Below are 17,907 nucleotides of genomic sequence, written 5' to 3' on the forward strand. Positions count from 1 at the left end.
TACCACATAGGTGAATGTTGAAAAATATATAAAATAGCAGGTTAAAATAAGGGGGTTATTGTTATTATTAGTGATGGATTTTAATATTTGAGTGTGAGGGGATTGATCTTTGCTCACAAATAACTCTTATGCTTTGTCTCATGGGAAAAAAACATTATATAGGAAACATTCTCATAAAATTCATGTTTTGGAACAGTAACCATTCATGATTAGTCTCTTTGCACCTTCAGTTCATCAGAGAACAAAATCAGTCTTCCCCTTGAGGGAATGAAACTTAGAACTGTTGAAGTTCCATCAAAGGAGTGGAAAGCATCAGAAAAAGTAAAATTCTTGGGGATATGTGGCAAGTTACTGGAAGGGATTTTTAAAACTGTCAGGAGGCAGCGTGAAGGAACGAGGTACAAAGTGGTGAGTGCACAAAGAGGAAAGGCGGGTGCAGACGGGGGAGGTGGAAGGGTACCAAAGACATGTTTTGGCTGAGAGCAAATTGCAGGCTCACGTGGGTGAACTGAGGCCTTACCTGGTGCATTTAAAGTTGATTCCTCCAATTGGGGTAAAGTTTTGTTCTCTAATTTGCAAACAGAGTCCTGTAGGTTAGGAGACAGATTTCCTAAAAAAGTACCATGGTATGCTGGGGGCTTTTGCTGGTTCCATGAGTGACTCTGTAATTTTCTTAACCTTTTAAAAATTGATCCTGTTATATATATATGTATATATATAGTCTTTTTCTTATTATATATGTTGTAATGACTTACCAGAAAAGAAAATTTCCTATTGTTGCTGGTCTTAGAAAGCTATAATTAGAAATAAATTATTGATCACTTCTATTATTATATTATTTCTGGGGTCACATCCTAGTCTATAATCAGAAACTTACTTTTTATTTATTTCTCTTGCAGAAATACTCTCTGTGTTTCCAGAAACTGGGAGCCTTGGGGGAAGAACAGACATCACAATTACAGGAGATTTCTTTGACAATCCTGCCCAGGTTACAATTGCGGGTAACTAAGTTGAAGTGGCTGAAAATAGTTCATTGTTTTAAATGCTGTAGGAGAGTATGCATCTCCAATAGCATAAGGTGGGTGTGGGCAGGAAGCAAACTTTGCCCCTGTTCTGGTTTGCTTGAGCTGCCATGTGCAAAATACCAGAAATGGATTGGCTCTTATAAAGGGGATTTATTAAGTTACAAATTTACAGTTCTAAGGCCATAGATGTGTCCACACTAAGGCATCAACAAGATGATACCTTCACTGAAGGATGGCCGATAGCATCCGGAAAACCTCTGTTAGCTGGGAAGGCATGTGGCTGGCATCTGCTGATCCCGGGTTGTGTTCCAGCTCCTCTCTCATCTCCTGTGTGTTCTTGGTTCTTTCTCCCAGGATGTTTCTCTCTAAGTACTTGGGGGGTCCTGTCTTATCATATCCCGGGGCAAATTCTGGGCTTCATCTCTTAGCTACATGTCCTCCTGTTTGCATCTCCAAGCATCTCTAAAGTGTCAGCGTCAGCAAGCATCTGGGCCTGTTTAGCTCTTTTTAAAGGACTCCAGTAAACTAATGAAGACCTACCCTGAATAGGCAGGGACAAATCTCCATGGAAACATTCCATCAAGAGATCACATCCTAAACAAAAAGATTCATCAGTCTGCCACCACAAGATTGCATTAAAGAATATGGCTTTTTCTGGGAGACATAGTCTATCCAAACTGGCACAGCCCCCTTTAGATTTGTCATGCCACCTTACTTTACCCGTACACAGTAGAGACTAGGTGGGATTGAGGTTCTGAAACTCTGCAATTGATTGTTACAGGGAACAATCTTCTTTTCCTGCAGACATGCTCAGTTCGTGCGCAGTTCCCTCACACATCCCCATTTTGCAGGTGTGGGGCAAACTGAGTGATTTCCCCATGGAGGAGAAAAGGGAAAAGTACAGCTGCCTTTGCACAAAGGACTCCTCTTGCTAAAAGCAACTCTTCTCCCTACCCTCCTCCTCAGCCCTCTGTATAGAAAAGCAGGAGTGGGCAGGCTTGCTTTGTAGATTCTTCTAGAATGCCTCCTTAACAGTTCCTTTTGTGGGACCTTTTATTCTGCCAGGTGGGCTACCTCTCTAGATGCTGACACTAAGAATGCAAGAAAGTCTCCTCACACTTTCCTGTCATACTTGCTTCCTCATCTTCCCAAGGAGGTTCAGTGCATCCTCAGTGAGTATCATCGCACTGTTTTCTCTCTGATTCCTACAAGCTGCTCTATGCTCTACTGCTCTGTGCTCTGCCTTTTTTTGCCCTCCATCAACTGGGTGACACCTTTTGCTCTACTATCCACATCTAGCCCTTTGTCTTAGAATAGGGGCCAGTCCACTTCAGTCTGTTTTCGCCCTCCCGTACCATATATATATATATGTATATATATATTTATATATATGTAAATTGTTCTTTTCAGGCATTCTATGTGATATTAGACGTGTGTCTCCCAGGAAGATTGAGTGTACCACTAGGTCTCCAGGAAAAGGTGCAAGGCTCACCGCTCCTCAGGCAGGTAAGGAAGTTATATTTTTAACCACAAGGGGCTGGGGAATAGAAATGAAATGAAAGCATTTGAATTCTGTCTTTGACATTTGACTGGCTAGCTCAGTGAGTCCCGGGCCGATGATACCATTGTCATGGGTTTCATACCAGAGAGGCTTTTAGGTTTATTCAGATGTTTAGCAGCACTGTGCATGCCTAACCCAAGCCAGATGTATGGTCAGTGAAGGTTAGTGGACACTGTGATCCAGAAACGTAACTGGCTCATGAAGGCCTTGTCAGTGCTATTGGAGGAAAACCTGAACTGCCTCCCTCCCTAGGGTGGGTCAGTCGCGTACCCATTGTCCTAGAAGAACGTTAGAGTGGGCTCTTCTATGCACGTAACAACAGGTATCAAACAAGCTGAGAGCAGGGCAGAACGGGTGCTGTTAAATTTTAGTTCTCCCTTACAGGAAATGATACTGGACAAAAGCGGTGGGTTCTCTACCTGATGTGCATAACAGCCAATCCATGACACTGGGGTTTTGAAGAAAGAAGGAGTTTAATGCTACATGCGAAGCAGAAGAGCAGATGGCCTGTGGCCCCAAAATCTGTCTCCTTGAGTCTAAGGAGTTCAGGGTTTATGGATTGAAACAAGGGGGGATGGGGGTGTAAACAGTACAATAGAAAGGATAAACAGGGCTGAGACTAGGCTAGGATAATCGTTACAACAGAAAGTATAAACAAGGGTGAGACTAGTTGAGTTTCAGTATTTTCAGGTATTCTGCCTATTCTACAATTTAGAAAAACCTCTATATAATGATTCAGTAATCATAATCATTTGTGAATTCCTAATTTCTCGGTTAGAGTAGCTGTGTACTACTTTGAAAAGTGGGGGTGTATTGTGACCTTGCCACCAGCTTAAGTGGGCAGAAATGGAGGAGACAAGACGTTCTGCTTGTCCTTCTGTGTTTTGCGCTTCGACCTTATGGCTGCAAATTAAGAGCATGACATTGGAGTTCTCGTTTCTGCTGAGATCTGGAGGCTCAGTGTAGTTAGGGACAAAGGGCAGTTGGCCTGTTACCCACCCCAGAACCCCAGGTTGCAAGTTTGTATTCTTTCCCTGTCCCATAAGAGGCTGGTTTAATAGTTAAACTTTAGGCAGTCAGCTCCGGAGACTCAGCACTTGAAAGGAAAGTTGCCCTGCTGGGGAAGAAATTTTTCTAAGGAAAGGCCAACCAGGTGTGAAAATGCATGCAAAGCTTTAGCTTGAGAATTCTCCAGGTCCCAGATCTGCAGTTTTTACTCAGAGAAAGCTCCCATGTAGAGAAACAAAACTACTGAAACCAGTGATTGAGAGAAGGCATGTTTTGTGTGTCAGGAAATAGAATGCTCCTTCTTTGAGCATTTCTGCTTTAGCTACTTGGGTAGTGGTAGTATAATTTTCTAAATGCAGCTGTTTTTGAGAGTTAGTTAACAATTGTCCTATATGAAGAGCTTTTGAAGTTTTCTTTTTTTTTGCCGATGCAAGTAGGGCAAATTACCATGTTTGAAACAGTGATTCTCACCTGGGGGTGATTTTGCCTCCCAAAGGACATTTGGCATCATCTGGAGACAAATGTGGAGAGGTGGTGCTGGCACATGGTGGGTAGAGGCCAGTGATGCTACAAAACATCTGACACTGCACAGGACAGCTCCTCAACCTGTAGTTATCAGGCTCCAATTGCCAGTAGTGCACTGAGGTGGAGAAATCCTGGTTTAAAGTAATATTCTTAAAATATATTCTTATTTTCCTGCTTATTCTCTATTTCCTCTTTTTAGGTGTTAACTAGAAACAACAGTAGTAGTTAAAAAAATGGTTAAGGTAGCTCTCCTTTATTGAGCACTTTCTGTATTTCAGACTCTTTGTGTGTGTATTTCAGACTTCCTTAGACCTTAGTATATTATCTCTTTTTACGATTATCCTCATTTTGGTGCTTGAGAAATGAAGACACAGGAGCATTAAGCGCTATTCTCAGTTCTAGTAAATGGCAGAGCTGGGATTTGACAGAGCTTTTACCCCCACTCCAAGTTAGTATCCAATATTAATTCCACCTGTGCCTCTGGCATCAGGGTGTGCTTAATATCAAACACAGATTAATAAGCATAGTAATTAAAATATCACACAATCACAGGATGACCCATAATTGTCTCTTTGTGCAGGTTCCCAAACAGGGCCAAGCCACGTGAAAAATACGATTGTCAATTTTGGGGAGAAAAAGAGGCTTTAGGGACTAGAATTCTCAGGCTGAACTGGACCTTAAAAGATAATGAAGTCCATGCTGGCTTCAGGAGGCACAAAGACAAGTCAAGCTCACAGCACATGGGTGCTTGACCTTCTTTTTATTCACCCACAGCATTTGTTTTCTCTTCCCTGTGCACTCTGATTAAAAAGGGCTCCCTATTCTCTGGTCCTCTGAGAATATTTCTCCCCTCCCTCTTCCTTACCTCTTTCTAGGAGGCTAAATTCTACACCAGGGAGCATTTTCTGCCCTCTGGAATATTTACATTATTATAGAATCTCTTACAGGACAACTCCACCTGGGCGTTGGTTGAGCCATTTTTACAGACAGTACCTGGATCGTCTCTCACTCTGTAATCTCGAGTAAAACAGTTCCCAATTTGAGGAGGAATGCCCTCTGATGTTTATGAGTTGTGCATGTCTTCCAGGCAATCGAGGGCTTCTTTTTGAAGTTGGAGATGCCACTGAGGACTTGGACCTTAATGAAGCCACCCCTGGGTACTGGTGGCAAATTGTCCCTAATGCCAGTTCTCCATTTGGATTTTGGTCAAAGGAAGGGCAACCTTTCAGGTATGTTGTAGAGCCCAGGAACAGTGGGGAATCCATGTCAAAAGTATCTTTACTAGCTTCGATGAAACTAGGATAGAGATAAGTAAGGAAGTGAAAGTTCTAGGAGAGACTTTATGACTCCAATCAAGTCAACAACAGTTTGACCAGTGTTCTCAACTGGTGTAGACCTTTTATAGGTGCAGTACTAAATTTTGATCAATATGTGAAATTTTTATTTTTTACAACTCAGTTTACAATCTGCTTCAGAGACCACTATCCATTGAAATATTGAGCTGAGTAGGCCAGGAGATTTGGTAGAGGGCAGGATAACACTTGCTGCAGATGACACTAACATTTGGCTGATGCCGAAGAAAGGTGCAAGTTTTTTCCCTTTGAGCACATGAAGGAGCAAAGTCAGGGCAGCAAACAGTTCTTTAGAACAACCATCCAGTGCTGAAGATCTACCTAATGACTGGCGTAATTGCTGGGGAAGCTTTTATGGGCTCTGGGAGACATTGTTTTCTTGGAGGTGAATACATTAGGATTATGGTTTTTGTTTTCCTGTTCAGTGTTGTTTTGAGTCTTTTTAATCCCTTCAAGGATGTGGCCAAAATTTCTAGAATTCTAAAGTGGGCTTAAAAATACAAAGAGTTTGAGACTTATGCAGGCACACATTAGTGTGCTCTCCATGTTTACATAAAGGGATGGATCCTTTGCTCTGTGATAGATCTCTCCTTTTAAATCCTTCTCAGAGGGGGATTGTATGCTGCTCATGACCCTGAGTGTGAATTTCAGCCAGTCTGTGACCTCCTCCAAAAATAATTAGCATTTTAAGACTCAACTCAAATGTGGAATGAAAGACTTTGTCCTCTGTGCAGGGAATTTCAGGTGCTGAAGAAGCCAAGGTAGGGAAGATACTCTGTGAGTAGAATAGCATCTCCATTGTCCCCCAATTTTACTAGTTAGATGCTATATATTATAGTACTGCTATGTACTATTTTATAGTCCAGCTATATATATATATATAAAATTTAACCTACCAATTTATGGTTTTAAAGTGGCAGAAACTTGTAGTCTCTTGTAGCACCTAATAATGCATCATTATCAACAGATTTTGAAGACCATTACTAATGTTCAAAGCAAAACTATCAGTTATATTCATTGTGTAGGGGTGAGTGGGTGAGGGGAAGGAGGTATTGGAGGTGCCAGTCCACCTTAAAAGACAAAAGAACAAAATAGTTTCTCCATAATCTGTAAGGTACTTCCTTTTAACTGACTTCTGAGTAGTGACAAACCGGATAGCAACTTCTTTTCCATTCCCCTCTCATTTATTTCTTTAAAATAAATAAATAAATAAATAAATAAATAAATAAATAAATAGGGATGTTTATTCATGGACCCATGAATTAATGCTATTATATTGATAGACCTTTGAAAGAGTTATTTTCAAAAACTAATTTCAAAAATAAAGTTCTTTCTAAAGATTAAAATAACGTGTGCATATTAAAGAAAAATTTAAAAATCTTTTATATAAATGATCTGAAGACTTAAAAAAATAACATAACCAGAAAATATTTATGTCAGGTATTTTAATCAGTTTCTTAGCCATATCTGTCTCTAATACTATGTTACTAGGATTTATCTTAAAATTAAACATATATGTATATATATATAAATAATCTTCTTTTTAAAATGTTCCATAAAATTTCCTGCAATCTTTTTTAAAGTTCCATTTTATGGCTTTTACATTTGAAATTGTTGTTACCTTCAATAGACTCTTCTCTGTGGCCCAGGATATTTTTAATTGGAAAATATACTCTGCAGATTTTGAAGTTTCTGGTATCTCGGAGCAAATTGCTCAGTGGTCTCTCTTGATTTTTAATAAGAATAATTCTTACTGTTGGCTGAGTTCCTACCATGGGCCAGGCCCTATACTGGCTGTGTTAGTTTTTTTTTTTTTTTTTTTTTTTTTTTCTGTTAAGCCTCTATACAGTCCTGTGCTACAGCTACACCATTCCCAAAGACCATGCCAATTCCTGAGAAGGAATTTGAGGCCTGGGTAATGAGGATGGTTGGGATATTGAGACTAGGCAGGTGGTACAGGAATAGCTGTGTCTAGAGTACTCTGGCCAGTTGCATTGTGATATGAGAATCAGGTTTTTCTTCCTGGCTAACATTAAGGAAAACAAAGTACAATGGCAACCAGTTGTTGGTTTGGTGATTCAGGCCTTGGTAGCTCTTGCATGACTCTGTTCCTCTGCTTTCCAGAGCACGGCTCAGAGGGTTCTTTGTGGCCCCAGAGACAAATAATTACACGTTCTGGATCCAGGCAGACAGTCAAGCTTCCCTGTACCTCAGTCTGTCGGAGAATCCAGGAACCAAGGTATTCACATTCCTTTCATTTTCCTTTTCTTGGTCTCCAAACCATCACTCCAGAAAATTAAAATCAAAACTAAAACTCTCACATCCTACAGATTGTTGTAATATGCCACTAGTTGATTAGGGATTTTCAATTGTTGAAAATGAATTTGGCTGAATGTAATGACACCTACTGTTTACTGAGCACTTACTGCAAGCCGGGTATTATACTAGACCTTTATATACCTTGTCTCACTCTGTGAGATATGTATATTTATCTCCATCTTCCAGGTGAGGAAATTGAGGATTAGAACAATTGGGTAGCCAGTCCAGGGATACTTGGATAGTAAACAGAGCATTTAGGATTTAAATCCAGGTTTGTCTGACTCCAAGATTTGTGCTTTTTCCACTGAATTTGGGTATGGTTGTAGCCAGCCATATGAAGGAATATTCCCATCAACTCCAAAGGAGAAAAGAATATAACTTTAATAGGCAGCCACAATTCACAATTGCCATTGACAACCACAACATTTTTTCTCTAAACATTGACATGTTTCTATGAAATTGCTTTGCTGCATGGTTGGGAAAATGTCATGTAGTAAAATCATTCTAGGTCTCAAAGAGCTTACTACTGCTTTATTCTCAGCATCATATAAACCTGAGCTTTTAGGTTGGCTGTTCCTGTTCTAGACATGGTCCATCCAGCCTCCTTTGAGTATTTATCCTGAGACAGAGAGAGAGAAAGACAAGGGTGGAGAAGCATACACAGAACCACAGGTCCAAGGTTGACTGGGCTAACTTGTTGGGAAAAGAAGACCAGACATCTTGGTTCCCTTCAGGGAGGGTTCCGTTGTGGAAAAGGTCAAAACTCCCTTGTTGGTGGCTGTCCAGACACTTCTTGTTTGAGAAAGCCCAGAAGCTTCCTAGTGTTGATCCTAATATGCTTATTCATGCACAGATGAAAGTGGCCTCCATCAGGGTTGGCCTTGCTGACTGGTTTGACTCCTGGGAGCAGAACGTGAATGAGGGGACCAGACAACGGAAGACCCCCAAGTTGGAGTTGGTAGGTGGAGCCAAGTACTACCTGGAAGTAGAGCATGTTGGGATAGCCCCCAGCAGTGGGGTGAGAATTGGTGTCCAGATCCACAACACCTGGCTGAATCCCAACGTGATCAGCACATACCTCCGGGAGAAGCACCAGATCCGAGTCCATGCCCAGAGGCTTCCTGAAATACAGGTCTGTGTCTCTTCCCAGTTCCATGGGGCTAAATTCCGGAGCTGAACTCTGGAAGAAAAATCATCTTAGCCAGGTAGAAGGATCATTGGCTGGGAGGCTGGAAATCTGAGTTGTAATTATAACTCTGCTGCCAAAGGAACAGAATCTTTAAAGAAGAAAATAGTAAGTGATATAAGAGATTAAAAGCTATATATAGTTCTCATTCCATAGCAAAAGTGAATTGTACCCAATAGGTAATGCGTTGGAAGCAAAGCAGAGATTTAGTGAGGCGTGGAGGAACTGTGGCAAGCCAGTGGCCAGGACCGAGAGAAAGGACTTGGTGAGAAGGGCTGAATGTTTTGCATTCAACGGCAACATTTAGGTCCCACACTCTCAAGAAAAGTGGAGGGGATAACATAACTACGGAGACAGACACTATATTATTACAAGAAAAGTTCTCATTCACTTCTGACACTTGAAATTATAAAACTGAAATTATAAGGAAAAGGTAATAGCAAGGCAAGGAGGCATGTGACATGTTTCTAGATAGGCTCTCTAGTTTAATTAGCATACTCATTTCATCTGGTCACTCTTGAATTTTTAGATGTTGGATGTATCTGGCAGAGGGAACTTTTTGCTTACTTGGGACAATGTCTCCAGCCAGCCAATCTCTGCAAATGCCACAGCTCATCAGGTGGGGGTCTTCTTCAGATAATGGGGGTCGGGGGATCTAGGGGTGGTCTTTATTCATGAACTCATGGCATGTTTTTCTTTTTAATAGATTCAAACAGCCATTGAGGAGTTACTTGCAGTAAAATGCAAACTGGAACCCCTTTCAGCTAATGTCCTTCTCCGGCTTGGATTTGAACATGGTATTGTCCCTGGTTTGGCAAATTCTGACCCTCATTGCCTTCTCCCTTTTTCTGTAAAGTGGGAACACTATTCACTGCCTCTCTAAGGTGCTAAGAAAATAAAATGAAGATATGGAAACTGGATATGGATACTGCGTGGCCAAGGGAGTAGCTACGCGCTTTGGTGGGAGGCGCTTGGTGTGGACATCAACAGAAGCATGGGGCATTCCTCCTGAGCTATTAGGTGCAGCAAAGCACCACTCAACCCACTTCCCATTTCAAAAATTGGGAAGAGGGCAAAAGATATAGATGGGAAACAGTAAAATCATACAAATCTTGTTTAATCAGATTTGCATCTTGTCTAAAGGAATTATTATGTGGGAGAGGAATCTTAAAACATTCTTAAAATGTGAGGGTGTGTTTTTTTAAAACACTACTAAGGTGAACCAAATTTCAGTTGACATTCCTTGTCTCTTGCTTCTTAACAGTTTTCCACATGGTGGTACGCATAGACATGGTAATATGTTTTCGGTGCTCTGGGGCAGACAGAATGGGTTTCTCATAGCTGGAGCCTTCTCATTGGGGAGCACTGGCTACCCCACGCCCCGTCTAGCTCCTCCAGGGGCACAGGGGCTAATACCATGTGAGCTGTAGTCAATTCCCTGCACACATGTTGGGAAACTCAGTCTTGTTTAACGTCTGTGCCTACCTCCCTCTTGGTCTTTGCATCTAAACTACATTCTATTTCATCCAAACCTCATCCAAGGCCTACAAGCTGCCAGCTGCGATGGGGACCTCACGAGTGGCACAGAGCCCTTCTGTGGAAGGTTCAGCCTTCGTCAGCCTCGACACCTTGTCCTCACACCTCCAGCTGCCCAGAAAGGCTATCAGCTAGACCAGTACACACATGTAAGTAGCAGTCTTGTGCTTCCAGTAGTAGAAAGGAAGTGACAAGGTGAGGCATTAGGGAGAGACTGGTACTATTTCTTTGGGTTTGAGGCTGAAAAACAGAAGGATAAAGTAGTGATTGCTGTGACTTGCCCATGTGTCCCAGGCTGAGATTTTAAGCCTCCTAATTGTGGTCTCAGGTGTGTACTGAATGGACACCCCCCCATCTCCCACTGGTTAGTTGTTATCCGGAAAGGCCTTTCTTAGCTGTGAGGCCTGTGGAAGTCTACATATGTTCCAGTATTTTCTTTGCTCTCCAGGAGTAAGAGTACAGACTCTGCAGTCACACTCCCTGGGTTTGAATCCTGACTCTATACCCTGTACCCATGAGTGCACTATGCTTTAGTATACTCGGCTGTAAAATGGATAATAATATGGTCTACCTGTCAGGATCGTGGTGAAGAGTAAATGAGGTAATCTAGTAAAGTGCTTGCACAGGGGTGAGCACTCAGTGAAGTCCGGTTATTGCTTTTTATTATAGTTATTGTTATTATTGATGGATTTACTGACCTATCTCTTGAACACATCTTATATTCTTTGCTTCGATAGCTTTGCCTTCCTTCATTAAAGAGGTGAAGATCATTTTTTCCTTTGGGAACCAGTGTGAGCCTTGCTGGGGTTGCTGAGCTGAGGGCAGTGGTTTCAAGTCCTCTCTAGCTGGTTGCAGAGGCAGCCAGAGCTAAATGGTTCATGTCAGGGACACTGCCCTTCATTCTACTTTCACTCCACATCAGGGGTTCTCAGCTGGGGCTTTTTGGTCCACCAAGAGACATTTAACAATGTTTGGAAATATTTTTGGTTGTTACAATGGTGTGTGTGTTGGGGGGGGAGGGGGTACATTGCTCCTGGCATCTAGTGGATGAAGGCCAGGGATGCTGCTAAACAACCTACAATGCACAGGACAGATTCCCCTCTCCCAACAAAGAATTATCCTGCTCAAGATGTCAATAGTGTTGAAGCTGAAAAAATCCTGCTCTAAAGTCTACTTGTGTCAAAAAAATTTTGCACTTAATTCCGAATTAGAAACCAAGGATGCTGGGGAGTTAGAGTCAAGAAACTGAGGCTCAGAGAGATTAAGTGACTTACTTAGCTACATTGCACAGGTAATTTGGTCAGGCCAGGAGTTTTCTAAATGAGATACTCTAGAATCCTCACTGCCAAGCGCAGTGCTAGCACTTACTGTCTCTCTGTTGAATAAATAACAGTTGAATCAAACTATTCCTCTCTCTAGGTAGACTGGTTATCTCCAGGTAGAACTGGGCTATCTCACATCATGTAGCCAGGTTCTAGGGAGGTGGACTATATTCTATGTATATTGGCCGAATGGCTGCTTCTGGCACCAGTGGAACTGAAGGACTTATTTGGTGTCCATAGCTGTGCTTTGCATACAAAGGCGACATGGACAACATCCTGAAGATGACCGTGTCCTTCAAGACCAACTTTCAAACCACTGTGAGGAATGTCACCTGTGACTGGAGCCCCGTGAAGACCAGGCCTGACAGGTAGCTAATCTCTGGTGAGCTGTGGCTGGAATTCAGTCAGCTCTGATTATTAGCTCCCTTGGGGTCAACAGTCCACCCGAGGTTCTAACAGTCTCTTATATTTGGGTCTCAGATACAAACCTCGGGCTCTGAACACATTTAACTTGACAAAGAATTTAGGTTTAAGAGCAGTTAGTTAAGAATAATATACTTAATAGGAGTCAAGCATTTCTCACAGGGAAAGAACCATGGAACATCATATTTGGAAGAGACCTAAGAGAACATTCCTTGACATTACAGATGAGGAAAATCTGGGCCCAGAGAATTTGTGATTTACCAAAATTAATTCAGGTCATGAACAAAAGAGACTGCAATGAAATTCAGGCCTCCTGATCCCTTGATTCTTGCATGCTCTTTCCACTCTGTCTCTTACCGATCTCATAAGTGGTATTAAACCTAAATGAGTCCAGTAATGCCCAGCAGTATCAGTCTTCTCCATGGTTAGATCCTTAACATATAATCTACTTAAGACACACAATTACATTGCAATTTGAAAATGCTGCTGACGTTTAGTGTCAGGTGTGAATGATTGACTTGAATTGTGATCCACTGATGTTATATCAGAAGTAGAGCTGAGCCTGCCTTGGGTGGGATGTTTGTGCCCAGAGCACCCAGGACTGGGTGAAGGTGTTTGTGGAATCTCCCCTCTGGCTTCCCTGTCTCCAGGTCTCCAGTTTGAGAACCAGACTCCAACGGGTGGGACCTGGAGGTACACACTGAGGGTCCCTCCTGCTCCACACTTGTTTTTCAGCTGGCAGTTCACTTGCACTGACCTCTGGGAGACTTGTGTGCGTCCTTCTGGGTGTCTCCAGCCCCCTCTGGCAAGTTCCTCAGTGCTGGTTCATCAGATCGACCTCTTCCCTCTGGCTCATGAGTTGGGCGTGTTCTTTGTGGATGAAATTATTATCACGGACACAGACCTAACAGGTGATCATCAAATCCACTCTCCTCTACTGCCTGTCCATCAAGTGCCCACCTCACACTTAGCTGCTAGGGGCGGCTGTTCCTTTGATGGGGAGGGAGCAGGTGATTCTCCGTCTTGCCTGCCTTGGTCCTTAGAAAGGTGGCAGGGTTGGGTTTGTGCCACCTTAGCCCCTTTGCTTGCTCTTGCTACTAGTTCCTGTGTTTCAGGTTTGGTAATATCAGGTGCCACATTCTTACCCCAATTTTGCCCCTTTCTTGCTGAGAGGCCTTGGTTGCCTCATCTGTAAAATGGGGATAATAAGGACCCTATCTCATCAGATTACTGTGAAGAATAACTGATGTATAATGTAAAGTACTCATCACAGTTCCTAACCATAGTAATTGCTCAGTAGGTAGAATAGTAATAATAATAATTACTATTATCACCATTATTATCAATATTGTTATTAGGCCAGCAGGGTTTTTCCACCACTCCATTAGTTAATGTCTGTCATACACAGTGCTGCAGGGAACACAGCAGTGTCTGGCCCTGAAACAGGTAAATGGTTTGATTTACAACCCTCAACCCAGACTCGGTGAGAGTGTGGAGGGTAACTATTTCCTCACGAGAATGCCTGTGTCCTCTTTCTGCCCATCCAGACTCCTCCCACTATTCAGCGCTCCGGCCCAGCCCCTTCCTCCACCAAGCCTCCCTTGGCCTCTTCTGGGCCCAGTCATCCCACTGGCTCTCCTTGCCCACAAGTCCTAGAGACAAAGTCCCCATCAGGGGTTCTTCTGAGGCTGACCATGTAGGTACCTACCCTGGGGAAAGAGAAGCCCATGGTCAAGACAAAAGGGTGCACTTTGCTTTCAGGGCCTTCAGGCTCCCAACTTTTGCTCACTTTTCCTTTTCTATCAAATCCTTTGGAGCTCTGAGGCTCAGCCCTCCTACTTTTTGTAGATTCCCTCTCCATGGAGAAAAGGATGAGACAGTGATTTCCATTTTTGACAGAATTGCAGTTTTAAAATGTGCACCTTTTCCATCTTTTGCCTACAAATGGCAGAGCTGGGGGCAAGAGAGATTGGGAGTGGGTGGCACACTTTATCAGTCCTGAAATCATATCATCTTTGATACTTATCAAAATTCATCTATTATCTGTTTTAGTGGCTTAAGTGGGTGTGGAGCACCTGGATCAGACCAGGCCACTACTTCCTGACCATATTTGGATGGTGTGTCAGAATAACTGCCTGAATTTGTTGGTGTCTCAGACAACTGATCAGGGGCTTTTGGTGACCCCCTAGTCCTGCCCAAATTCCTAGAGGGCTGAGGGGATCAGTATTTCATACCCTTGAACCCGCTGATTGCACAACTCAGGACTAGAAAACAACTGCAGTTTCCCTTTCTCTCTCCCCCTTAAAGGCAGTGCCGCCCCTCTAAACCCTTCAAGCCAGGGATCCAGAGCCCTTTCTTATTGCCACTCCCCCTCTTTGCCACCAAATCCTCCAGCATCTGGAATTATCCAGGAGGGAGGTGAGGAGGAAGGCAGGAAAGAAGAGGGCAGAGATAAGAAAGAAGACAGGGTGGCTTGGTTGAAACAATCTGCTTTCTACTTTGTCTAATTACCCCGCTTTGATTTGAAGATTTTTAAATGTCAACATAAATACAATTGGGCTCAATATTCATAATTAATTGTATGCTATTTATCTGATCATTAACACTTGATTAAAAGCTACCACTTAATGTCTTCTACAAAGGTTCCTTTATCTAGTCATAGCTACCATTTCTCATTTAGCTCTGAGAACCCCAGAGGTGGTCCAGTTATCCCTACTTTAGAGTCAAGGAAACCCCAGGCTTAGTGGGGTTGAGGAGCTTGCCCCAAATCCCACAGCTGGGATGTGGGGGAGATTGGAACCATACGGCCATTGACACCAGAGCTGAGCCGAGCTGCCAGTGACTCCCTACCCAGCTGAGAGAATGAACGCTTAGTGAACACCTACTCTGTGCCTTGGTGGTGTGCTAAGCATTGGGCATTCAAAGATGGATAAGATAAAGATGTTGCCCTTAAATAGTTCACAGCCTTGACTGTAACCAGTCTTGGGGAAGAAGCTGTCTAATAGGAGGTGGGGAAAAGGATATTAACATCTCTTGTGCTGGTTGTTGTACATCCCCATCTCCCCAAACTCTGCCATTATATATTGTTACCCCTGCTTTACAAATGGAGAGGGAATGTTGATTAGCCAAGTGGCTACACAATTAGAAATGGAAAAATTGAGATTTGAACAGTGTTCTGTCTTTAATCCTTGCACTCTTTCCACGGCACATAGTGTACTCTGCAGGACTTCACACTGTGGATGAAATCAAGTACTTTGAGCATGTGCTTTGTGTGTTCAGTGTTCTTAAGGAGGATCAGTTGTGCATCCTGGGAGTTGCCAGGGAGCTTGGGGAAGAAAGGAGGAAAGGGTGCAGTCTTTACTGCAAAGAACATCCATGTAGAACTGCCTCCAAGGGTGTCATTGACTGGCTCCGGGCTTTTTGAACTTTGCTATGGAATCAATGTTTGTCTTCTTGAACCATGACCTTGCCTTTTCCTTTTGGTACTAAACCTAGTAGTGGGCCCTCCTGCCTCCTTTCCCTTTGCTCTCCATGACAGTGGATGGGTAGGAACTCATGTTTTAAGTACATGCTGAGCTGTAACTCAGCATCTCCAGTTGGGCTTTTACATACAGTAGGTCTCCCATCCTGAGTTATGTTGATCTCTATAATTAGATAAGAATTATAATTATTGGAACTTTGATTTCTAGTTTCTCAGGCTGATTCTGGAAGAGCTCGCCCAGGTGGAAACCTGGTGGAATCACTTTCTGTAGTGGGATCCCCTCCAGTCTACAATGTAAGCTTCTGGTTGGCAGGGTGTGGCATGGAGCTCCCGCTCATCAGAGCACGGTAAGCAATGGTCTTTGTTCATCCATCCATCCTTAGGATTGCTAGTTGGCTTTGGGGAACACAGAGGTGGGAATTTTATCAAGGAAAGTGGCCTGTATTATTGCTTAAAACAAAGGTTCTTAACCCATTATGCAACATCGGATTCACCTAGAGGGCTTGTTTTTTTGTCTTTTAATTTTTTTATTATGAACTTTAACATATACATAATAAAGATGACTTTCAAAGTATGGTTCAACAAGTAGTTAGAGAGCAAATTTCAAAGAATGTCATGCTCCACAACTTCAGCTATTTCCATTATTGTAAAATATATCATACATAGAAAAAGATGTTAACTTTCGATGTACAGCTCAGAAGCAGTTATATAGGCAATTTCAAAAATTGTTTTGGATTACAGTTCCACAGTCTCAGTTCTTACCCCATATGCAATATAAGGTATATACAGAAAGGTGAAGACTTTCAAAGCACAATTCAAAGAGTAGCTATGGAGCAAATTTCAAAGGATGTTATAGGTTACAGTTCCACCATGTCATTTACCTCCCTCCAGCTATTCCAACACCCCAGCATCTAAAAAAATATATATATATATATATATTTATATTAAGTTTCAATATTCATAGACCTTTGTTAAATCTTATGTTGTTTGTTGCTACCCCTTCCTCTCGTTTAATCTCTCCATCTTCAGTGGTGTCTAGGCAGTGAGCACCCTAGATTGTTCATATTGAAGGGTGTCGACAGTATGGGGAAGGGGGTGGCATCTGATAGTTGATCTTGAAGAGGCTGTTGCCTCTGGGTTTTAGGACTTGTCTGACATAGGGACACTCTGGTGGATTTAAGTTTCTAAGAGATAAAATTTAGAGAGCGAATCTTTTATAGAATCTCAGGTAGGGACCTAGGTATTTGGGGACTACTTTTGGTAAGGACGTGGTGTACTGTGGCCATTTAGTATGTCTAGCTGGTAGAGGGCTTGTTAAAACACAGATTGCTGGGCACTGCCCCAAGAGTCCCTTATTTAGTTGATCTGGGGGGAGGGCCTGTGAATTTGCATTCCTAACAAATTCCCAGGCAATATCCTGCTGATCTAATAACACACTTTGAGAACCACTGGCTTAAAGGATGAAAGTTTCTAGTGAAATTGTTTAAAAATATTTCCTTTTTTATGCTGTTCAAAAGTTCACATTACTGCTGTTTTCTTTTCTGTCCTCTTTCCTAATTCCATTCCCATGTATTAATCTTCTTGGAATCCTTTGAAGTAGAATGAAATTCTAAGGAACAAAAATAGCTGTTTCTATGAACTAACCACCAGGTGGCACTAGAGCCCCATAAGCGTTGCTTTTGCTTGCTGGTCAAACATCTCTAGCCACTGTTCACAAAGCAGTAACTAAGGATGAGGGTACTCTGAGTTTCTGGAACACACGTATGCTCTAATTCATTCTTTTAATTTTTCACTTAAAGCCCAGTAGGATAGGAAGATTGAGATGTTCTGCCTTTAAAATTTCTTCCTTTCTTCCATCTCTTTCTACTATGTTCCATGCATGTTTCACATGCTTGTGGCTTGGTATTAAAGGCAGACACAGAAACCTTGAATCTGTGCTTCATTCTCCTTGACATAGTGTCCTCTTAATGGAAAAGAAGCAAAAAACACTGTTAAATAGTAGGAAAGGGCATGGGAACTTCAGTGGTAGAGATGGAGGTGCCAAATGTCCTATGCTCCGAATGCCGTAACTGGTAACTCTGTAATGAGAGAAGCTAATTTTGGTTACTTTGATCAGGCACACATGTAGAGTGGTCTCTTCTGAATTTTCTCCAAGTTTCTTAGCTCCTT

At 42.3% G+C, this 17,907-nt stretch overlaps 1 protein-coding gene across 9 annotated transcripts in view; it reads left to right on the forward strand.

Moving 5' to 3' along the window:
• PKHD1 (PKHD1 ciliary IPT domain containing fibrocystin/polyductin) overlaps positions 1 to 17,907 on the forward strand; it is a 473,530-nt gene that overhangs the window by 20,595 nt on the left and 435,028 nt on the right. For 8 of the 9 annotated variants that reach the window (XR_005217861.1, XM_037842918.1, XM_037842911.1 and 5 more), the window contains exons 12-22: positions 900 to 1,001; positions 2,436 to 2,531; positions 5,207 to 5,348; positions 7,596 to 7,710; positions 8,644 to 8,922; positions 9,506 to 9,595; positions 9,683 to 9,773; positions 10,519 to 10,661; positions 12,075 to 12,202; positions 12,993 to 13,168; positions 15,947 to 16,085. Coding sequence is in view for 8 of the 9 variants with exons in the window: in XM_037842918.1 (XP_037698846.1) it covers positions 900 to 1,001; positions 2,436 to 2,531; positions 5,207 to 5,348; positions 7,596 to 7,710; positions 8,644 to 8,922; positions 9,506 to 9,595; positions 9,683 to 9,773; positions 10,519 to 10,661; positions 12,075 to 12,202; positions 12,993 to 13,168; positions 15,947 to 16,085 (1,501 nt within the window). In the remaining variant the exon portion in view is untranslated. Of the gene's footprint in view, positions 1 to 899; positions 1,002 to 2,178; positions 2,198 to 2,435; positions 2,532 to 5,206; positions 5,349 to 7,595; positions 7,711 to 8,643; positions 8,923 to 9,505; positions 9,596 to 9,682; positions 9,774 to 10,518; positions 10,662 to 12,074; positions 12,203 to 12,992; positions 13,169 to 15,946; positions 16,086 to 17,907 lie in introns of those variants that run through there. The other variant, XM_037842919.1, reaches the window with a different exon arrangement.

This window comes from Choloepus didactylus, chromosome 7 (assembly GCF_015220235.1).
Source record: "Choloepus didactylus isolate mChoDid1 chromosome 7, mChoDid1.pri, whole genome shotgun sequence".
In the NCBI taxonomy this organism is placed as follows: Eukaryota; Metazoa; Chordata; class Mammalia; order Pilosa; family Megalonychidae; genus Choloepus; species Choloepus didactylus.